General features: G+C 35.8%; 1 protein-coding gene across 4 annotated transcripts in view; it reads left to right on the forward strand.

The window, feature by feature from the left end:
* The window catches only part of VWA8 (von Willebrand factor A domain containing 8), a 389,600-nt gene that overhangs the window by 196,777 nt on the left and 167,869 nt on the right, over nucleotides 1-24,954 (forward strand). For all 4 annotated transcript variants that reach the window (XM_032294792.1, XM_032294790.1, XM_032294793.1 and 1 more), the window contains one exon: nucleotides 6,718-6,794. In XM_032294792.1, coding sequence (XP_032150683.1) covers nucleotides 6,718-6,794 — 77 coding nt within the window. The remainder of the gene's footprint in view (nucleotides 1-6,717; nucleotides 6,795-24,954) is intronic.

Genomic DNA, 24,954 nt, shown 5'->3' on the forward strand with positions numbered 1-24,954 from the left:
TTGTCCAGAAAGAAAAGTGCCAAAGCCCCTTTTCTGTAAGAATTTTACTGCTAATCTCTCTGAGGAAACAGCATAACTAAGATAATAAAGCTGAGGAAGTTATGAGTCCCAGAATCCCTCAGAGTTCTTTTTTTTTCTTTTTTTAATTTTAGAGGTTTTTCTTTTTCTTCTTTTTTTTTTTTAATTATACTTTAAGTTCTGGGGTACACGTGCAGATCTTGCAAGATTGTTACATAGGTATACATATGCCATGGTGGTTTGCTGCCTCCATCCCCCAATCACCTACGTTAGGTGTTTCTCCCAGTGTTATCTCTCCCCAATCTTCCTACCCCTCACTATCCCTTCCCTAGCCCCACACCCACCAATGACCCCAGTGTGTGATGTTCCCTTCCATGTGTCCATGTGTTCTCATTGTCCAACACCTACCTATGATTGAGAACGTGCAGTGTTTGTTTTTCTGTTCTTGTGTCAGTTTGCTGAGAATGATGGTTTCCAGATTCATCCATGTCCCTGCAAAGGACATGAACTCATCCTTTTTTATGGCTGCCTAGTATTCCATGGTAAATATGTGCCACATTTGCTTTATCCAGTCTATCATTTATGGGCATTTGGGATGGTTCCAAGTCTTTGCTATTGTAATCAGTGCCTCATTGAACATACGTGTACATGTGTCTTTATAATAAAATGATTTATAATCCTTTGGGTATATACCCAGTAATAGGATTGCTGGATCAAATGGTTTTTCTATTTCTAGATCCTTGAGGAATTGCCACACTGTCTTCCACAATGGTTGAACTAATTTACACTCCCACCAACAGTGTAAAAGTGTTCCTATTTCTCCACACCCTCTCCAGCATCTGTTGTCTCCAGATTTTTTAATGATCGCCTTTCTAACTGGCATAAGATGGTATCTCAATGTGGTTTTGATGTGCATTTCTCTAATGACCAGTGGTGATGAGCATTTTTTCATATGTTCATTGGCCGCATACATGTCTTCTTTTGAAAAGTGTCTGTACCAGCCATTGCAAAAGCATAACAAATTTTAAAGACCATTGACACAATGAAGAAACTGTGTCAACTAATGGGCAAAACAACTAGCTAGTATCAAAATGGCAGGATCAAATTCACACTTAACAATATTAACCTTAAATGTAAACAGGCTAAATGGCCCAACCAAAAGACACAGACTGGCAAATTGGATAAAAAGTCAAGACCCATTGGTATGCTGTATTCAGAAGACCCATCTCACGTGCAAAGACACACATAGACTCAAAATAAAGGGATGGGGGAAGATTTACCAAGCAAATGGAGAGCAAAAAAAAAGCAGGAGTTGCAATCCTAGTCTCTGACAAAATGGACTTTAACAAAGATCAAAAGAGACAAAGAAGGGCATTACATAATTGTAAAAGATCAATGCAACAAGAAGAGCTAACTATCCTAAATGTTTATGCACCCAATACAGGAGCACCCAGATACATAAAGCAAGTTCTTAACGACCTACAAAGAGATTTCGACTCCCACACAATAATAGCGAGAGACTTTAACACTCCACTGTCAATGTTAGACAGATCAATGAGACAGAAAATTAACAAGGATATCCAGGACTTGAACACAGACCTGGATCAAGTAGACCTAATAGATATCAACAGAACTCTCCACCCCAAATCCACAGAATATACATTCTTCTCAGCACCACATTGCATTTACTCTAAAATTGAACACATAATTGGAAGTAAATCACTCCTCAGCAAATAGAATGGAAATCATAACAACCAGTCTCTCAGACCACAGTGCAATCAAATTAGAGCTCAGGATTAAGAAACTCACTCAAAACCGCACAACTACAGGGAAACAGTGTTCTTAAAGTCATAGTCCCTGAGCTTTTCTCTCCCAGAAACTGGAAGCACGTTTACTTCCTCTCCTTGGTGTGATTCCAGTCTGTGGGGCTTCACATAATTCCTACTTCTAACCCTCTAGTGAAAGGGCTACCTGACTCCTGCTTCTGTGAAAATCCTTCTGTTCAGTACATTGCCATGAAGAGCACAGTTCGGCAGAACAGTGATGATAAATGTTAGCATCATTCTCATGAGATAATTTGTATTTTTTTAGGATCTCTCATTCCACAGGTTTCTTCTCCCGTTTCAAATTTTCACTTACTAAATTTTATTCTCAATAAGAGTTAATAATGATATAAAAATTTATCTATTTCACATGGATTTTTACTAAAGGATACAAATTGCATATATATTAGTAGAATTTTTACTAGTAAGTAAAGATAAATATGTATAGGAACAAAATGAAAATGTTGGCAGATTTTTTAAGCAGCTGCACATTGGATGATTATTGTTTTTTAAGTTTTCCAATGAAAAAAATGAGTGTGTGTAACTTTATAATAGAAAAACAAGACACTATTTATGTATTTATTCAATTAAAATAGTCCTGAGGATTTTCTATTCTAGGCAAAAACTGTGATTAGAAGGAACAAGTCATTATAATTGTTTCATTTTGCTCAAGATATTTACAGAAATTCTTTCCTAGATGATGCCTTCAGCATTTCCTCGAAGAAATTATCAGAGCTTTTTAAAATGAAGTAGGAAGCAACTTGATGAGATCTTTGTTTTAGAAAAATAACGAATTGGGGATCGTCTTGTTGTAAATCTGGAGGTGGGAAACCAAACCAAATTAGGCCTTTTTCAGGAGTCTGGGGAGGGGATGATCTACCCTTGTGCTGAGACAGTAAATTAGAGAGGAAGGAACAGATATGGGAAGCAGACACTTCAAAGTAAACATATCCAAAATTAAACTGCCTTTTATAACTGGACTTCCCTCCCCCACCCAGCTAATTCAGTTCTCCTCCCCTGTTTCTTGCATGACCTGCCACTCTATTGCCCAATATAGAAAAACTTTGACTTCTTTATCTCCTCATCCTTACCTCCAGGCCCTCAGTAAGTCCTGTCAGTTCCTTTTCCTAAATATATCTTAAATCTGTTCATTTATCTCTATTCCATAATTCAGACCACCATCATCTCCTCCTTTCAAAGGAGTTTCAAACTGCTTTCCTTTGCTTTCTCTTCTGGTGTCTACCAGACTCCACTATACCATTCCATGAGAGCAGTTTTCTAAAACTGAAAATCTGATCCTATTATTCCTTTACTTCAGTGGCTTCTTGGTGCTTTGAGGAAATAGTTCTAACTCTTTTAAGTGGCTTACAGGGCTTTGCCAGACTTAAACCCCACCTACCTTTCTAGCCTGGTTTCTTACCATTCCCTTCCTTGCTTTTTTCTGGCTTCTGACTTCTTGCAGACCTGTCCAGCTCTCCAGATGACTGCTCCGGGCTTGACACATACTATACTCTCTACCTGTAACACTCCCCTTTCTGGTCTTTCCCTGTACCTCTTTAATTCCTTGATATCTCAATTTAAATATAGCTGCAGTTGGCCTTCCTGAGCCCTTAGGTTAACTCTTCGATTGTAATATGACACTGTATCTATATGTCTTGTCTGTGTTCCCTACTAGCTGTAAGCTGTGAATATAATGAGAGGCTGTAGCTGTTTTCTTTACCATTATATCCAGCTCAGCTAGGACAGTGCTATAATATTAAGTGCTCAGATAGTTGATGAATTAGGCAAGGAAGTGAGAGAGGGAGAAAAGAAGGGAGGGAGGGAGGGAGAAAATGTCAGAAGGGAAAGAGGAACGAAGGAAACAGAAGGAACGGAGGGCAAGAATAAAACAAAGTTTTGCAGGTAGGGACTGCAAAGAACCTAGTGACATTTTGAATGAGGTCAGAGGTGAAAAAAATTAAGCCATCAAAAATATTCTAGCATTCTTTTATTGAGAAGCTGAGTACATGGCAATAATGTTATATGGGGGTTGAAAAGAGACAAAAGCAGGTTTGGGTAGAAGGATAATAAGTTCATTGTGAGCATCTGTTATAGAAGTTCAGTTGACAGTTAAGAATAGGGCATATTGAATGAAGCTTAGGAAAGAAGTGTGCGCTCTAGGTGATGACTGAGGTCACGGGAGTGGGTGATACTTCCCAGAGAGCAAGACAGCTGAGGTTGGAGCTCTGGAGACTCCATTTAAAGAGACACAGCAAAAGAGCTCCTTACTGGCAACTGGGATTCCACATCTCATCCTACATTTATGGGACTTGTAACTCCTAAATCGTGTTTTGCTCAGGAGGAATTTGAATAAGCATGGCTATTTAATAACTTTAGAGGTGAGAAGAAAGGAGGAACTCCCTGATAGCACATTTTCGTGACATTTCTTCCAGGAAATCTTTTGTATTTCCAATATTGTAATGTATTCATGATGTCTGCTTTTCTTTAAGATTGCTGAATTTAACAGAACTGAAATACTAAAACAGACATTTTACTCATCTGAATTTATCTATTTAAAAATTTATATTTATGGTCACATGCCATTTAAAATTTACATATCAGTTGTAATTTACATACAAATGTGCAAATGTGATTTTTCTCCTGTGTTTCTGTGCTAGGCTTCAAACTATTTTGGGTAAAATCCAATTACATACTGAAAAGATTCCTAGAAGATGAAATGATCCATTGTTCTAACTTTAGTGAATTTGTCAGTTTGACATTGGGCTCCGATAACCTTGATTCTTTTGTAGGCAAAATAAATCACTTTTAAAATTTATCCCACCTAATTTATTTATTTATTTTAGAGGTAGAGTCTTGCTCTATCACCAGGCTGTAGTGTAGTGGTGTGATCAGAGCTCACTGCAGCCTCAAATTCCTAGGCTCAAGAGATCCTTCCACCTCAGCCTCCCAAGTAGCTAGGTCTACAGGCATGAGCCACTATGCCTGGCTAATTTTTTTTTTTTTTTTTTTGTAGAGATACGGTCTCACTACGTTGCCCAGGCTGATCTCAAACTCTGGGCTCAAGTGATCCTCCCACTTGAGTCACCCAAAGCTCTAGGATTACTGGTGTGAGTCATGCACCTGGCCCATTCTAGTTTTATAAGTCCGTAATTTCATCATCTTTATAAACATGATCACCAATAATATTTTACCAGAATCCTCACTCATTTTCCAGTACTTTCCAAACTCCCTATGTTCATTTATTCACTTGACAAATATTTATTGATTGCACTCTCAGGCACTGCGCTGAGCTCTGGGGACATAGTGATAAGCAAAACAGACATGGTTTCTACCCCCTGTAGCACTCAATAAATACCCATTCAATTGATTTGAATTTCTATCCTTGATGCTTGTAGAATGCTTTTCTTCACAAGATGTTTGAGTATGTAGTAAAAATACCAGTTAAAGTGCCTGCTTCCCTATTGGGCTTCTGCTCTTGTTGCTGTATACCATGCATTGCCCCAGTCTGCCTAATTATTTCTTCAGGATGGACTTAGAAGTGAAGAAGGAGATAGCTTAAGTCCCAGATTACCAAAATCAATTTCAAACTGAAAGAAATATATTCCATAATGCAGAAACTATAATTATGAACATCAGAATTATATAGACCTGGATTTGAGTCCTGGTTTCACTATAATTATCTGTGTGTGACTGTGTGCACCATGCTTACCCCTGAGCCTTGGTTTCTGGATTTGTGAGGTTGAAATAATTATAATACCTACTTCGTGGGACTGTTGTGATGATTAAATGAAATAACTCATGAAAATACTTACCATAGAGCCTGACACAGCATAGGTTAAATGTTCCTTATCTGAAATGCTTGGGGCCAGAATCATTTCACATTTTGGAATATTTGCACATACATACCAGTTGAGCATCCCTAATCTAAAAATCCAAAATCTGAAGTGCTCCAAGGAGCATTTCTATTGAGCATGAACTTTAAGCATCTTGTTGGTGCTCAAAAAGTTTCAGAATTTGGAGCATTTTGGGTTTCAGATTTTTGGATTAGTGATGCTCAACCTGTATAAGAATCAATAAGAGTTATTTTTGCTAGCATGTATGATATGAAGTCAGCTTTTAAACTATAACTCTTTCCACACAACCTATTTGTTAAAAGATTTACACCCCATTAATTGTATTCTGCCTCTTAAGTGAAAACTTTGAAATAAGGAAATAGCATGGGGGTGGATTCCATTTTTAACAGTCTGTCTTCTACAAAAGGATAGCAAGTCTCAGCACCAGTAAGTGGTAAGGAAATGAGGGCATTTCTAGGAAGAGCACGTATAGTTGAGTTTTATTAATACACCTTGGTTATAAGTTTAGGTTTCCTAAGTTTTAAAGGACTGGAAAGTGGGATACAAGGAGAAGAAATGAATGTTTGATTAGAATAGAAAAAGTACAGTATTATTTTACCTTTCTGTGACTGAAAATCATAATTCTGAAGAGCTGATTAGAAAAACCATTGTTTTATACTTACTTGATCACCTTTGATGACATTCTTCAAATCTGAAATAGTTGATACTAGAGGCATCTGCTATGATGCCTAGACTTCGGTGTAAGTTTACAGAACAGAAAAATCAATATGTAGGAGGTTAATTTATGGATTTCCTTTCAAATAAGAATGGCTCAGAACTAGTAGGTTTAGAAATAAATTTATTAAACCCTTATGTCATAAGAGATATTCCATATATGTTTGCCAGTTTGGTTTTCATGAGCAATAAACTAAAATAGTAAAAATGTGAGAAAGCAGGTTTTGGTAAAAGATTTTTCTAGTTTGGCATAAGCTGATCTCCAGACAATAGCCTCTTTTCATTTAGTGTTTTCTGTGTAATTACAGGGTGTAGGAAAAAACAAGATTGTTGACAGATTCCTTCACCTGCTCAACAGACCCCGAGAATATATTCAGCTACACAGGTAAGAATATTAGACCCACACCCTTTAAAATCTCAATTAATCATTTGTTTCCCTCATGGTGCAATTTAAAAATGCTTTTCCTAAAGAAGCATTTTATAAACCAGTTTTATTTCTGTTCCTGTTGCTCTTATCTCTTCTCTCCTTTAAAGGTAATAAAACCATGCAAAATTTATTTGGAAAGTGACTAATTATAAACATGAATTAATAGATATTCTGTGGACAGAGAGTGATGAACATTACATTGTAAGAACAGATCTCATCAACGTAAAGGGTCTTAAGTTAAAAGAAAAACATGTAGGCTCTAAGCCTGTTTTCTCATAAGCAGCTAAAACAGCTCACAAGGAGAAATCATAAACTATATGAATCTCAGGTATGAGACAAGGAACCCAGAAATCTGGAACAAGTATGTCATTAGTTGCCTCCTTGCCTTCCTTAAAGTTACTTTTTAGATAATTTTATGTGGTTAGAATGCTGGTTCAGGAGTGGCTTTTAATCAAATAGTTTTTCTCAATCTGGGTCATTTTTAGCTTTATGAGTGAACCTGTTCTAATTTTTTAAAAATAAAATATAAATGACAGATCCACCAAAAACAAAATAGATAAATCAAGAAATATATCAAGTAATGAATAACTTAAAACTAACTTAGATTGTTATTGTTTTAATCCCAGGAGGTAAAATTATATGTATATATGTATATGTATGTGTGTGTGTATATATATATGTATGTGTATATAACTATATAATATATAACTCTGTATATACAGTATAATGGAAAGAACAGTGAATTGAGTTATAATAATTAGTTTCAGTTTCTGGTTTGAGTCTTTTCACGAAGTGATTATCAGTTCTTGAGAGAGAATTGTAGGAGAATAAAGGCAGAGTTAGTGGGTCAAAGGAGAAAGAGGAAAGGACTCGGGGAAAGCCAAGATATGGTGAAATATATATATACCTCTGACTATAATAGGATAGTGGTACCAGATTGGCTCTACCACAGTAAAAACTATAAAACTGAACAAAATTGACAAACACTAGGAAAAGAACAACTATCTTTGAGCTGAACAACTACCAGAGTTCCTACATGACCAGGAGCCTTCATTAAATACCTCTGGTATTCAGAAGGGTGTATATCTTATAAACTCTATGTTTTAGAAGTAGGACTAATCTACCCCTAAAGTAAGAGTTTCTCCATGGCCTATCCTTACAAATTTTAAAACTAAGCCCAGTCTCATACAAAATGGCTTTAAAAATTAAAAAATGGGTATTTGGGGAGATAGGAATACCTTGAAAAAATCTAGATGATTCAAAAGTAAATTCATTTCACACCCAACAAACTTAACACTCAACCAAGACCACAAAATCCAAACACTCAGCAACGTAGCAGTCATAGAGCCAAGTATTCAATAGTAAATTACTAGACATACAAAAAAGCAGGAAAATTGGTCAGTAGAAATAGACAAAAAATGATGGAATGATGGAATTAGCAGACAAGGACTATAAAACAGTTGCCATGAATATATTCAAACATTTAAAGGGAGAAAATGAACATAATGAGGGAATAATGGGAAATTCTCAGTATGAAAATGATAACCCTAAAAAAACAACTTCATGTACACACAATTGTAGTCTCAAAAGAGAGAAGAAAAAAATGTGACAGAAAAATATTTGAAGAGATGATAATGGTAGGAAAATTCTCAAATTCTACACAAAAGATAAAGTCAGCAATCCAGGAAGCTCAATGAACTTAAGCAGAATAAACAAAAAAAATGCAACATGGCATATAATCAAATTGCTAAAAAACAAGAGAAAAATCTTTAGAATTACCAAAGAAAAAAGACAATGATAAAAGTGACTGGTCACTTCTCCTGAGAAATAAGTATGAACCACAATTCAATTGAAGTGCTGAAAGAAAAAAAAATCAGTATAGAATAGTATATTTGGCAAAAATATTCTTCAGAAGGCATAATAATGACATTATCAGACAAAAACTAAGAGTGTTTTTTATGAACAGGCCCGTATAATACAAAAAAATATTTACAATTTAGAATTGTCTATGAACCTAGATGTAAAAAATTTTTAACAAATGTTAACAAATCAAATTCTACAATATATAAAAAGGATAATATGTCATAACCAAGGAGGTTTTACCTCAGGAATACAAGGCTGGCTTCACATTTAAAAATCAAATAATGTAACATACTTACAGAATAAATTAAAAAACCATATGTGGCAATTGCTGCCAGAAAACTCATTTGAGAAAATTCAATACCCATTCATGATAAAACGTCACATAAACTGCAAATATCAGGAAACTTCCTCAATCAAATAAGAGGCATCTATAAAAAGGCTATAGCTAACTTCATATTTAAAAATGAAAAACAAGGTTTTTCTTGTGATTAGGAGAAAAGACAAGGATATTAACTACTCATATTATGCTGGAGGTGCCAGCTAGCACAATAAAGCAAGAAAATGTAATAAATGGCATACATGTTATTTATAGATGACATGATTGCATGGTTGTGTTTATAACAAAAATGTTAAGAAACATAAAAAATTAACTTGTTATTATAACTAATAACCAAGTTGAACATGGTTCTTACATGTTATTATAACTGATAACCAAGTTAAACAAGGCCATAGGATACAAGCAAAATGTACAAAAATCAATTGTATTCCATATATATATGCTAATATATATAGCAATGAGAAAAAATTTAAAAATAATATTTATAATAGTATGAAATATATATTTAGGAATAAATTAATTTAACAGAATATATGCAAATTTTAAATTTGCTATTGTTAATAGCATATAACAAGGTCAACAACCATTGTTCCTTCAAATACTTCTAACTTGCTGATGGCTGTTGGAAATGGAACTGAAGGTTATCTGTTCCATACTCATGAGATGATGAACTTCTGTCATAGTAAATTCTTCCCCTTATATTCATCGACCTCAATGTCCCCCTCAATATCTTCAATATCTCTGCTATATAGTGTTCATTCTACATTATTTGGAAATAGAGAGTATTCTTCTTTGTTGTTTACAATAAATTTTTAATTCTGATTTTCTGCTACTATCATTTCTGTCAGAATTAGAAAACTCTAATTACAAAGTGAGATCCATGAATTGGCTAAGCTAAATATAATTCTTCTCAATATGTTAGGCATTAAATGTTAAGAATTTGTTCCCTAGAAAGCCCTCTTCTCATTGTTATATTACTTGTTCCTACATTCCCACTCCCAACTTTCCATGTTTCTTTCTTCTGTCACCCATCATTTCATTTCCCAAATTTTGTATAGGTCAAATATATATTTCAGAAAATTTCTAGCCTTTTCTAGTGCTTTAAGAATGCAGGTTCTTACATGTTCTCACTTATAAGTGGGAGCTAAACATTGAGTATTCATGGACATAAAGATGGCAACAATAGAGAGTGGGGACTGCTAGAGGGCCGGGAGAAGAAGTGGGGCAAGGAATGAAAATTAGCAGTTGGTTACTATGTTTATTACGTAAGTGGCAGGATCAGTAACACCCTAAACCTCAGGATCACATGACATAGCCATGTAACAAACCTGCACGTGCACGCCCTAAATGTAAAATAAAGGTTGTAATTATTTTTTTAAAAAAGAAGACTAGTATTGGTTATTTTACTCTGGCTTCATCCAAATTTTTACCACACTATTTTTATATCTTCTTATGGTTTTTTTTGTATAAATGATGTATTTTATAAACATAGAAATTTCAACTCAAACATATTTTAAATATTTGTCATATTAAAACTATAGGGCCATGTGTTATAGGAGATATAGGAAGAAATAAGAAACATAATCCTACCTTTAAGGAGCTGTAATACTGTTCTTACTTGTAATTATTTCAATCTTCCATGTTCCCCTGAATCCAAAACACTCTCTCTTTTTTTTTTTACCCTCTCCTTTAAACTATTCAATTTCTCTCACATGGTTAAAGTTGGAAATATAATGAAAGAATCAGAATTTTTAACTAGTTTGCTAGTTCTCACTTGAATAATTTCTATTTCTAACATATAGTTCCAACTTTTAAGCTACAGGACATGTAGCAAGACCAATGTTTTATATTTAAGGATGATAAGTGAGCATTGCAGTTCATTCTTAGCAAAATTTGTGCTGTTTATTTTGAGCATAGTGTTTACCTCCTACTGTAAAATGAGAGTTCCCTTAAAATATTTTATTACTTGACAATTTTAATGAATGTATATACAGATGGTATTTAAGTGTATAGTATTAATTTATAGCAAAAACAAATGAATTTAAATTTAATATTTTAAAATAATCAAGGAAAAAAAAACTTTTTTTTCCTTAAGTTGAAATTGGCATTGAAATTTATAATCCAGAAAAGAGGAAGTCACTTTTTATGAGAATCACTTCATCAGAGTGTACATGTAGAGTTGTATATACATCTCTTCATCTGAGATGTATATACAGATGCCATTTAAGTATGTGCTATCAATTTAAAGCAAAAACAAGTGAATTTAAATTTAATATTTTAAAATATTCAAGCCAAAAACCAATTTTTTTTCTTAAGGATAGCTTTAGAAATTAAAATCAACTCTCAAGATAATACCCTAGGAAAAAGACAATCATTTTACACGAGAGTTTCTTCATATCATGGGGGCAGTTTCTCCATTCCTTTATTTTGAACAACAAAATATATTTTTAGAAAGATATATTAGGCTGAACTGCTTCAGTCAATTCTAATTTTAGATTATGGTCATTACTTATCACAACCAGCAAAAAAGGAGACAATGAAATATAACAAGTATTTAGTAATTATTTCTAGGTGTATGTTACCACCATTATCATTATAAACAGGGCTTTTAGTTGTGGGTTCGTTATCTTTATTAGCTATGAGAAATTTTGGTAAATGTTGTTTTAGGACCTATTTCCTCTAATTATTGGCAAAAAGGTATTTAGAATATCATCTTATGATTTTTTTTTTTTTTTTTTGAGACAGAGTCTTGCTCTGTCACCAGGTGCCAGGCTGGAGTACATGGCGTAATCTTGGCTCACTGCAAACTCTGCCTCCCGGGTTCAAGCAATTCTTTTGCCTCAGCCTCCCAAGTAGCTGGGACTACAGGCACGCACCACCACACCCAACTAATTTTCTGTGTTTTTAGTAGAGATGGGGTTTCACCATTTTGGCCAGATGCTCTCGATCTCTTGACCTCGTGATCTGCCTTCCTTGGCCTCCCAAAGTGCTGGGATTACAGGTGTGAGCCACTGCACCTGGCCATCTTATGAAATTTTAATGTCCTTAGGCTCAGTAGTGATATTCCCGTTTTTATGCATGGTATTGGCTGTTTGCCTTCTCAATCAGTTTTGCCAGGGGTTTATCAATAAAACCAACAAAAGTTGGTCAAAGAACAAATTTTTGGCATTGTTGAAAGTCTCTTTGTATGTTTTGTTTCTATTTTAATAATTTCTGATTTTATCTTTATTATACCTTTTGTTTTTGTTGGATTTCACGTGCTGTGAGTTTTTTTTTTTTTTAACATTTTGATATGAATGCTTAAATCATTGATTTTCAATCTTTAATTTGTAGTATACTCATTTGAGGCTATATATTTTTGAGCCTCTCTTTGGATCTTAGCTCTTTCATCTCTAAGAGAATCAGTCAGGGTCATTTATAAAATACTATCTTCCTTAGCTCTGTATTTTAATATCTTTCATTAAGCAAAAAGAAGATGGTATTCAAGATGCTTTTAAAAGTTTAAAGGAATAGAAATACCATGCCTTACTTCCTGCCTAGAATGTCTTTAATACCATTTGTTACAAAATAACAAATGATTCATAAATTGTAAAGAGTTCTATGTTGCTAATTTATATTTTGTAGTAATTCTGCATTGGCTAGATAAAAGTATAGCTATGTTATTGATGAAAAAAATTCCTAAACTGAAAATATAGTAAAAATTTCAAAGCTAAATATTTATATTTTATAGTACCCATTACTATATTATTTATTAATAATAGTATTACAAATAAAATATCTATTCATTATGAAAAGGGCCGTAAGTGTCTCTGACAATATTGGTTATTTACTATGTAAAGTGGGAAGTGAAAAGTCTCAATTTCTGTTTAAAATATATGTATTACCCAGTTAAAATGGCTTTCATCCAAAAGGCAGTCAATAGCAAATGCTGGTGAAGATGTGGAGAAAAGGGAACCCTTGTATGCTGTTGGTGGGAATGTAAATTAGTATAACCACTATGGAGAACAGTTTATAGGTTCCTCAAAAAATTAAAAATTGACCTACCATAGGATCCAGAAATCTCACAGCTGGGTATATACCCATCAGAATGGAAATCAGTTTATTGAAGAGATATGTGCCCTCTTATGTTTATTGCAGCATTATTTACAATAGCCAAGATTTGAAAGAAACAACCTAAGTATCCATCAACAGATGAATGGAAAAAGAAAGTGTGGTATATATACACAATGGAGTACTATTCAACCATAAAGAAGAATGAGATTCTGTCACTCACAAAAACATGGGTGGAACTGGAGGTCATTATATTATGTGAAATAAGCCAGGCATAGAAAGACAAACTTCACGTTTTCATTCATTTTTAAGAGCTAAAAATTAAAACAATTGAACTCATGGAGATAGAGAGCAGAAGGATGGTCACTATCACCAGAGGCTAGGAAGAATAGTCGGTTGTGAGAGAAGCGGGATGATTAATGGGTACAAAAATATAGTTACATAGAATACATATGATATAGTAATTGCCCACACAACAGAGTGATTATAGCCAAAAATAATTTAATTGTACATTTAAAAATAACTGGAAGAGTATGATTGGATAGTTTGTAACACAAAGGATAAACACCTGAAGTGATTATTATGCATCACGTGCCTGTATCAGAATATGTCATGTACATCATAAATATACATACCTACTATGTTACCTATATTAGTCTATTTTCACACTGCTGATAAAGACACACCTGAGACTGGGCAATTTACAAAAGAAAGACGTTTATTGGACGTACCGTTCCATGTGGCTGGAGAGGCCTCGCAATCATGGCAGAAGGCAAATGGCACATCTCACATGATGGCAGACAAGAGAAAAGAGCTTGTGCAGGGAAACTCCCCTTTTTAAAACCATCAGATCTCATGAGACTTATTCACTATCAGGAGAACAGCACAGGAAAGACCTGCCCCCATGGTTCAATTACCTCCCACTGGGTCCCTCCCACAACATATGGGAATTCAAGATGAAATTTGTGTGAGTTCATAGCCAAACCATATCAATACCCACAAAAATATAAAATTTAAATTAAAAAACACATACATTAAAGATTTTTTACTAACTAGACTGACATTCCCATTAATTTCAGTGTGGAGAATTTTTTTTTTATTATATACGGCTTTAGGTCTACATTTGCCATAACATTTTATATACAGCTTTAGGGCTACATTTGCTATAACATTTCAGCTCATAAAATTGCCTTAAGACAAACATATGTTTAAAAGACCTTAAAAAGGCTCTCTAAAAAAATGTTTAAGACTTCTCTAATCTATGGATGATCCACTTAAGGTTTTTACTTTGTTTATTTTAGATTCTTTTCAATGGATTTATGATATTAGCATCTAAATAATCAGTCACACTTAGTTTATGGATGCCATTTGAACACAATTAGTTATAAGAGCCATTCAAAATATAATCTCAATAAGTAAAACTGTCAGCAAACATACACAAATAAAATACAACTAGTGTACTTTTAAGTATGGCCATGTTATGTTTTGATTATCGCATTTCATAAAGTCCACAAGCTGGGTAATTCATGTATTTAGTTAAAATCAAGATGTCTGAAGAATATGATATAGGTAATTTAAAAGACTAATGAAAGTAATTACTTTTGAAAGTATACATTTAAAACAGAAGAGAATATATGGCTACCATTTGTGAAATGAATCTATTTACTTGTTTTTCTTTCTTTCTTCCTTTCTTTTCTTTTCTTTTTTTTTTTTTTGAGATGGAGCCTTGCTCTGTCTCCCAGGCTGTAGTGCAGTGGCACGATGTCAGCTCACAGCATCCTCTGCCTCCCAGGTTCAAGCGATTCCCCTGCCTCAGCATCCTGAGCAGCTGGGACTACAGGCACGCGCCACCACACCCAGCTAATTTTTTTATATTTTAGTAGAGACGGAGTTGCACCATGTTGGCCAGGATGGTCTTCATCTTCTGACCTCATGATCTGCCCGCCTTGGCCTCCCAAAGTGCTGGGATTACAGACATGAGCCACCGTGCCCAGCCTATTTACTTGTTTTTCTATGATGTTATGTTAATTTGACATTAAGCAGACACTTGAATATGTTAACTTCTGTAGCCTTGTTTCCTCCTTGGTTAAAGGCACATGTCTATATTAAAATCACAATTATTTTAGGGCTCTGAAGTATGCTGCCAGAGATTTTTTCATTTGCTATCCTTCTTATTTGAAGAGGACAGCACAAGTCCAGTCATTAACATGACCTATGCTATTGATTATTTTTCTAATAGCAGTGCTTCGATTGGGAGTTCCCAGGTCTTCCAGGATAGCCCCTCTTGCAATGAGACTTTCTCCAGATATTCTCAATTTACTCCAGACTATTCAGCATCCTACTCACAAGTTTTGAATTTGTATGCCTTCTTTATTCCTCCATCTAAAATGTAGCTTCTTTCTCCCCCAACTCTTAAGGTTTGGCCCTCTGTTACTTCTACATGAAACCTTTTGTGATTTTTCTTCATCTGGCTGTAACTGTTTGTTCCCTCCTCTGATACTCCACAGGATTGAATTGGTATCATTGTCATAGAAAGGGCATGGGTTTTAGAGATCAAATCCAGTCTTCACTAACCTTTCTGGGCCCTGAATTCCTTGAGTCTTAGTTTCCTTGCCTATAGAATTTAAATAATAACCTTGCAGGGTTGCTATGAGGAGTAAATGAGAGAATGTGTGCAGTGGGCCAAGCACAGTACCAGGCACTTTTAGGTACCTAAACATTTAGGCAATATAATAAGTAGTAGTTTCTTACCACATACCAGCTTTCTTATCAAACATTGGTTTGCACTGTAGAAGTTTCTGTGTCTTATTTCCATCCCCTCCCCTATCCCCAATCATGCCTTTCCAAATAAATAGGGAACTTTTTGAGGGCAAATCCTAGTTTAGTCATTATATGTTAATTCATTCACTTAATATCTGTCTATTAAGTTCATTTTGTTTGGCAGTGTCTGTTTTAGGCACTGGATGACGTATAGATGATGATGTTGATCTTGACCTAGTACAGCTTGCTTGTCAGTGGTGAAAATGCCTCAACATTTATGGTACAGTTATTGCATATAAGCTATGATAGAGCATGTGCAGGTGCCATGGGAACCTTGAGAAGGGGCACTCAACTCTTGGAATACATGTCTGTGATATGGTAGAAGGTGATATGGAGACGGGCACTCAAACTGAGTCTTAAGGGATAAGCAGGAGTTTTCTAAGTGGAGCGCAGAGAAAGCAGCATTACGGTCATTACAAACAGGCAGGACTTGAATCACAGAAAACACTAGGAAGTCATTCAGATCATATTGTTGGTGCTGAGCAAACATATTGACAATGAGAGTGGAAAGAAGAGACATATTGAAATAGGTTTCCAGGGCTAATTTTAGCCTTTATAACTTTGCGGAGGGTGAGGGGAAAAGAGAATTTAACAGTAACTCCTCTATGTGATCTACCCATCATGAGGCAGGCACTTGATGTGGTTCTTAATTCACAGTGGATGTCTAGTAAGTATTTGTTCAAATGACTTGATATGTGCTAATTTTATCTGAAACTTCAGGTCAAGCTCCCCTATGGTCAGCTATGCCTACTGAGTAGCACTGATGCTTGTTTTAGAATTGAGTAAGGTTAATTCTACATATATAATAGATCTTTTTTTTTTTTTTTTTTTGAGATGAAGTCTCACTCTGTTGCCAAGGCTGGAGTGCAGTGGCACAATCTCAGCTCACTGCAACCTCTGCCTCTTGGGTTCAAGCTGTTCTCCTGCCTCAGCCTCCTGAGTAGCTGAGATCATAGGCATGAACCACCACACCCGGCTAATTTTTATATTTGTTTTTAGTAGACATGGGGTTTGACCAGGTTGGCCAGCCTGGTCTCAAACTCCTAACCTCATGATTCACCCTCCTCAGCCTCCCAAAGTTCTGGGATTACAGGCGTGAGCCACCACGCCTGGCCTATAATAGTTCTTTAACTGTTATATACGTGTTCTTACCAACTGAGGTCATTAAAATGTGGCATTATGGATGGTTATTGTTAAAACACTTTTCCTCTGTCATATTTTTATACTTTTTGTGTGTGTGAAGCCAAATGAAGTAAACCATTTAGCAAATTCAGTTTAAAACTCTACTATCGGCCCTCTTTTTTTTTTTTTTTTTTTTTTTTTGAGTCAGCCTTGCCTTGTCACCTAGGCTGCAGTGCAATGGTGTGATCTCGGCCCACAGCAACCTCTGTCTCCCGGGTTCAAGCAATTCTCCTGCCTCAGCCTCTGGAGTAGCTGGGATTATAGGCGTGCACCACCATGCCCAGCTAATTTTTTGCATCAGTAGTAGAGATGGGGTTTCATCATGTTGGCCAGGCTGGTCTCTAACCCCTGGCCTCATATCTGCCTGCCTCGGCTTCCCAAAGTGCTGGGATTATAAGCATGAGTCACTGCGCCCGGCCTGTTGGCCCTCTTAAAATCAAATATCCTGGAGTGAATGATGACATGCTTTACAAAGCACAGCATAATTCAACATATGAGTCTCTCCTTAAGCTGAAGAAAACTGAATGTGACAGTATAAATTTTGAAATTCACAAAGTCCCAGAGGGCACATAGAAATACTGGCAGAAAATAGAAAAAGTAAAAGCTTTTCTGAAGTCTCCTGGAAAAAATTATTATTGAGTCATCATAACATTCTTAGCACTGATAAGAACACTAGAGAACTGGAGCCCTGTCTGATGTCAGCTGCTGCACAAAACAGCCAGGGTACTACTCCCTCTTTCTCATCTTCCCCATTATGAATTTGGAAAAGCTGTTTTAGAAACATTTTTATCAGCGATTGGATAGTAGTTTCCCCATTAAGAATATGAAATGAATTATGCCAGTGCCTCTACTTTTCCATGTAGATCTTTAGGTTTATAATAATTTTTTACTCCTCTAGATGATCTCCAAATTAATTTAAATTTCTATATTATTTTCATTTCTTTATTTAACATTTACATAGTAGCTACTGTGTGCCAGGCACTGTTCTAAGCTGTTTTCAAACTATAACTTGTTTACTGCTCACTACAGCTCTATGAGATCAATACCTTTACTATCTCTGTTCTGTAGACGAAGCTTCTGAGGGACAGAGAGGTTAAACAATTTGACCAAGGTCACACAGCTGGCTTTATACATTCTGGCTTCAGCCCTATGTTCTAACCACCGTACTGTACTGATGCTTGACTTTACTGTGCTGAACCAAATGGTATTTTAGTGAGGCTAGTACTGCAGTAAGTATGTCACTAAAGTATTAACCATGTGATAGGACTGTGGGGCAACCAATTCTTACAATCTACACTTCAGCCTATGTATAATGTAATACTTGATTTTTAAAATTCTAGCATCATATTCCTAATCTTTGCTCAGCTTGATCCCAAGGTATTTTCCCATATTATTCCATTTTTTTCAATAGTGATATCCTTATTAAATTTCACTTCTCCAGGTTGTTATGCTTACGTTGATGCTCAATCATACCTCCTTTGAGGAATGTCATCAGTAAATTTAATAGCCCAGTTTTCTGTTCCATCACCTGGGTAATTCATAAAAATGTTAACCAAATTAATTCCTGTGGTCTTTTAGATGATGTTCCTCCTCAGCTGGGTACTTCAGTAATATCCTTTCTTTCAGTGTACCCGTCAGGTGGTTACATGATCCTGGCATCTAATTTTTGGGTTATGGAGTTGGTGAGTCAGAGCCACAGGCTCCTGAAACTGGAGATCCCAGCAAGTGGCATGCTCAGGGCTGTTTTGGAAAAGAAGACTGTAGACAGGATTCTATGGGTTTCTTCATCTTTATTTTCTAAATCACAAGCTTAAGGAGCTTGAGAACCACAGAGATGCAGCGTGTATTTTCTGCTTAGTTGTGTTGTGTCCTTTGCCACTAGAGAACAACTACATTCCTTTCAAGTGTTCTGTACTTTTTTAGTTTCAGAAAAACATTAAAAATCCAAAAAATGTAAATAAAACTATATAATACATATCCAAATTTATCACCCAGGTTTAACAACTGTTTGTATTTTTCCAAATTTGATTCTGCTCTTCTTTTTGCAGAAATAAAACACTGTAATTATAGCTGAGGTGTCTTTTAGCCTCCACTTCCAATCTGGGCTCCCCTTCCTCAAGTCAATAACTATTATAAATTTATATAACTTTTTAATCCCTTTTTTTACTTGTAAAGCAAAATTTTTATTAAGAACATCATTATTTCTATGATAAAATCAATGATATTCTGATAGAGGAGGGATTTTAAAAAATTTTAATCCTTATTTGTAATAAAAACAACTCAATATTAGAACTGTTTCAATCATATCTTAACGTGTTTCACATCATGTCCCAACCACTTAAACCTGCTCTCCTCTCTCTGGACCTTTCTAGTCAGCACCAGCTGCAGGTTTTTTACAGGGTTGTTAGGTAAGCAGAGTGAAGAAGAAACCTCCCGACTTTCTTTGTATTCAATTAGACTTAAAATGGGTTTTTTTTTTTTTGTTTTTTGTTTTTTTAGTTTTAATAAACGCCATTCCTTATTGCTATAGTCCAAATCTTCAGATGATGGCAACAGTGACTAATGAGTAGAAGAGGATGGCATGAGGGGCTTAAATTAGTAGTAAGTAGATTTATGTACTTATGGGTTGCTCGGTTCACAACTTCATTAGTAATTTCTGTTAACTCTGATGTATCTATAATATTTTATGCTGGAAGAATTAAAAGTATTGTTAGAAGATCTAAGAATTAGTTCTATATTTATCTTCATTCATTCATTGCAACAGTCAACAGATGTCTTAGTTTGAGTTCCCTAGCAGTAGAACCAGAGATGGGAATGTTTGTAGAAATGATTTAGAAGGAGAGCTTGTAGGTGAAATCTGTAAGAAAGTGAAGGACTCAGGATAAGACCAGTGAAAAGAGGTTGTTTAGCTAAAGGCTAGTCTCAGCCTCTTCACAGGAGTTCTGGAGCATGAATGTTACTACTCAGTTATTACCCCACCCGGAATCAAGAGAACCTGCCTTTTTCATCCTCATATCCCTAAGTTATTGATTAAAGGCTGCCCTGAGGGAGAAAGGAAAGCAGGCACCTGTGACCTCTCCAGCATTTCTGGGTGAGGTAACTCACATTAGTGGAAGAAAATTCTCTAGAGAAAGGTTTAGCTTTGAGCTTTCAGAAGTCAGTGCTGCAGTTGCTGGGGTATAGTTGCATTTGGTGGTAAAGGAGATCTACTACAACAAATCTTTATTGAGTTTCTCTTATGTCTCTAGTAGTGTTCTTGAGAATACAGCAGTAAACAGAATGACAGACAAGGTCACTACTATCGTGAAGCTTTCTTTCTAGTGGTCAGAAGACAGGCAATGAACACATAATTTAATAAACGGGAAAATATTGATGCTATTAATAAAATGAAAAAGATATAAACATTTTTAAAGGGTAATGTGATAAGGAATAAATAGGAGGCTACTTGAGGAGAACTCAAACACTGATATGTTTGGCAGCAATTACTATTTTCATAATTGTAGTTGATTTGTGGCAAGACATTCTGACATTTCAGCAACTTTGTCTATTCTGGAGAGTCAGCTGATGAATTGACCCAATGAGGATTTGATCTGTAAGCGAAGAAATAGCCAGGCTTTCAGATTACAGAAACCGGAGGGTTGTAAGAATTTGGTCAAGTGACAGTTTGGAATAGGACTGCAGCCAATGGCTAAAGGTAACAAGCCAAGTCTCTCACTAGGGTAATAGAATCATCGTGTCAGCATGCTTGTAGCAGTGAGAACAAGTCCATTGCTCATCTTTTCTTGCCTGGAGTATTGCAGTAGCCTCCTGGTTAAGAACTCAGCCTCTAATCTCTCCTTTCCATGCCTCACATATTTCTACTAATAAAGTTGATCACTTACTCTTCTGCTCAGAACCCTGCAATAACTCCCCTTGCCAAAAGCATCAAGTCCACAAGAGCACTATCTGTTTCGCTTGCCTTACTTCCACTTACCTTTCTCTCCCACATATGCTTAAGCCATATGAGCTGCCTGTGGTTCCCAGGTATCACATACCATATCCAAGGCTCCCCAGCTTGTCACATGCAGCTCTTGCTGCCTGGAATTCCCTGTCAAGTCTACCTGGAAAACTCATACTTTATCTTCAAAATGAAAATCAAAGTGTTTTCCTCTAAGAAAATATCTTAGATCCTCCCCTCTTCTCCACAAGCAGATGTTTGTTCCTTTCTTTGTGTCACTATTAGCATAAAGTGGGGTGCAAAAGAACCTTTCTATATTTGATAAATGAGATTGAAAAACGCATGTTGAACTACAGGGAGTGCAGTCAGTATTGCATTTCTTCTATTTGGATCTCGCGTTTTTGTGAGCTCTTTTTCAGAGATGCTAGATATTAAAACAAAGTAGCAAAATAAACTGAATTTAGGAGGAGACCTTTAAATCACACAAATAATAAAGTGTATCAGTAACATTGTTCTTCCCAAAATATCCTTCTTTAATTTTTAATGAGAACAAAAAGCGTTTTGTATTATTAACCAATAAAATCCAAGAGTGTTTTTAAGGTATTGTTTTTCACCTTTAGCTCATTGTTTTTTGTTTCCATTTTTGTGTATTTTAGAATGTGTCTTTGTAAACACTTTTGTTGATGTTTAACTTTAGAGCCACTGACCTAGAACAGGCTCTGCTATTGTACTTGTCATTTTTTATCACAATTACATGTTCCCATCTCAGTCTCCTCTGCTAAACAGAGAGATCCCCTTAAGGGCAAGGATATATCTTTGAACTGCCTACTTCCAGCATGATGCCTAGAGTAAGATGGATGTTTGATGAACATTTGTTAAACAAATGAATAAATGTAATGTCTCTTCCCTTCTATCCATCTTTGAAACATGTATTTAGAGAATCTTCTTCAATTTTCTCTCTTAAATGGATAGATGACTGGTTCCCTGATGGCTTCATATTTTCCATAAAATGAAAGTCAAACTCTTCAGAATGGCAATGAAGACTGTATGCTCTGACTTAGCCTGCCTATCTAGCTCTGGTTCCTTCGATGCAGCTGTATCCTAGACATGCTAGCTAAGCTCAAACTTCTTTTGCATCCCCGGCTTCTGCTCCGCCTAGACATACTTTCTACTCATTCCTGCCAGTTAAAATCAAATTCCATCATCAGTACTCTGTTCTTTTCCATCAGGTAATCCTGATGCAACTAATTGCATTCTAATTTGCCTTCTCCTGTATGTCCCCACTGAACTTTGTTTTGATTTCTGTTGTAGCCCTTGCCATCTTCTGACATGAATTTTATTTAATTGCCTTATATCTATCTCCCTGTCTGCCATGTGAGTTTCCTGAGATTAGGGTCTGTGAACTATTTATTTTATAACCCTTCGTGCCTAATAACCTACTTTACACATTGGAAGTATGTAAATATAATTCATTTTATAATTAATATTTAATACACTTATGTGTTTATTCTTTGGCTAACCATTTTTTGCATGCATATAATGTTGAAGGCATAGTGATAGACACTAGGTATATGTAAAAAGATGTTATGTCCTTGTCTATAGACAATACACCTTGTGAAGGAGATACTCACATAAACAACTGAAAAGTTTCAGAAGTGTAAAGTGCTTTCTATAGAACAGTAGTTCGGCTGGGAGGATAACAGTGAGAAATAAAGAATGCTTCTAAGAGGAGGTGACATTTAAGCTGACTGTTTAAGGAATGGGCCTTAACCATTTGTCATCAAAAGGGGGAAAAGGGAAGAGAAAACTTGGCAGAAAAGCAAAAAGAAAGCAGAAAAGGTGCACACAAATAAACACGGTGCATAAAGAACTTCTAATAGCTCAGTATGGCCTCACAGCATATGATTGAAGTAGCTGAAATGCATCCATCTCAGCAAGCATTGTTGAACACCTACTACATGTTGGTTACTTTTGTAAAGTGTGAGTGATACATCAGTGAACAAGTGTGAAAAAGGCCAATATTCATGTTTATCTATAGCTGCTGGTGAGAGGGAGCAGCTTTTTCTTTAAAAAAAAAAAAAAGAAGAAGAAGAAGAAGAAGAAGAAGAAATCTAGGTGAGCTTGGTTGAGCTCTCTGCTTAGGGCCTCACGAGGCTGAAATCAAGAAGTATCCAGGCTGAGCTGTTATAATTCAGATTCACTATGTGAGATAATAAATGAATAATATTTTAAGCCTTTAATAAATGACTTCTATTTTAAACACCTTAGTTTTTGGTAATATTGTTACACAGCAATAGATAACTAATACAACTAAAGTGTAGGAAATATCACATTTCATTATTTTTCTAGATTAAATTAAATCCTCCGAGCCCATTATAGTTGATAATTTAATCAGTTATTTTTAGAATGTTCTAAGGCTTACATAATTCAGGAAAACCAATGCAGCGAAGAGCACGTACTGAGTCCTGAATCAACTGATTTGCTGGTAGAACACACATTGTCCAAATCTATATAGTCTAGTCAAAGGTGGCTGCCTCTATTGAAAACAACATCTACACCCCCTGTGCCAAATTTGGCAACTGAGACATTCATTCCAGAGGGAAGACTGGAAGCTTAATGCTCAGTCCCCAGGTACACACAAAGCCATGCCTATCAACATTCCTGCTATTTCCAGGCCACCATGAAGAAGCAGAGTATAGATCTCCACAGCTGGAGGAGCTGCCACTGCCTTTCTTCCTACTCTGGAAATCTTTCTCTGCTCCAGCTCCTTCTGTCTCAACACAAGCTCAGTCCAGCAAGTCTCCAAGACCCTAGATTTCTTTTTCTTTCTTTCTTCCTTCTCTCTTTCTTTCTTTCTTTCTTTCTTTCTTTCTTTCTTTCTTTCTTTCTTTCTTTCTTTCTTTCTTTCTTTCTTTCTTTCTTTTTTTTCTTTCTTCTTTCTTTCTTTCTTTCTTTCTTTCTCTCTCTCTCTCTCTCTCTTTCTTTCTTTCTTTCGGAAATAATGTGAAAAAGTTATCTCTATATGTGTGTGTATATATATACCTTTTTTTTAAATTGCACTTTAGTTTCTGGGGTACATGTACAGAACATGCAGGATTGTTGCATTGGTACATACATGGCAATGTGGTTTGCTGCCTCCATACCCGCATCACCTATATCTGGCATTTCTCCCCATGTTATCCCTCCCCAACTTCCCTACCCCGCACCATCCCTCCCCTATTCCCTGCCAACAGACCCCAGTGTGTGATGCTCCCCTCCCTGTGTCCATGTGTTTTTATTGTTCAACAGCCACCTATGAGTGAGAACATGCGGTGTTTGATTTTCTGTTCTTGTGTCAGTTTGCTGAGAATTATGATTTCCAGCTTCATCCATGTCCCTACAAAGGACATGAACTCATCGTTTTTTATGGCTGCATAGTATTCCATGGTGTATATATGTCACATTCTCCTTGTCCAGTCTATCATCAATGGGCATTTGGGTTGGTTCTAGCTCTTTGCTATTGTAAACGTGCCACAATGAACATACGTGTGCATGTGTCTTTATAATAGAATGATTTATAATCCTTTGGATATATAACCAGTAATGGGATTGCTGGATCAAATGGAATTTCTATTTCTAGGTTATTGAGGAATCACCACACTGCCTTCTATAATGGTTGAACTAATTTACATTCTCACCAACAGTGTAAAAGTGTTCCTATTTCTCCACATCCTCTCCAGCATCTGTTGTCTCCAGATTTTTTAATGATTGCCATTCTAACTGGCATGAGATGGTATCTTAATGTGGTTTTGATTTGCATTTTTCAATGACCAGTGATGATGAGCATTTTTTCATGTTTGTTGGCCTCATATATGTCTTTTTTTGAAAAGTGTGTGTTCATGTCCTTCACCCACTTTTGAATGGGTTTGGTTTTGTTTTTTTTTGTAAAT

Source organism: Sapajus apella, unplaced genomic scaffold, assembly GCF_009761245.1.
Source record: "Sapajus apella isolate SASKATOON/1434 unplaced genomic scaffold, GSC_monkey_1.0 scaffold32, whole genome shotgun sequence".
In the NCBI taxonomy this organism is placed as follows: domain Eukaryota; kingdom Metazoa; phylum Chordata; class Mammalia; order Primates; family Cebidae; genus Sapajus; species Sapajus apella.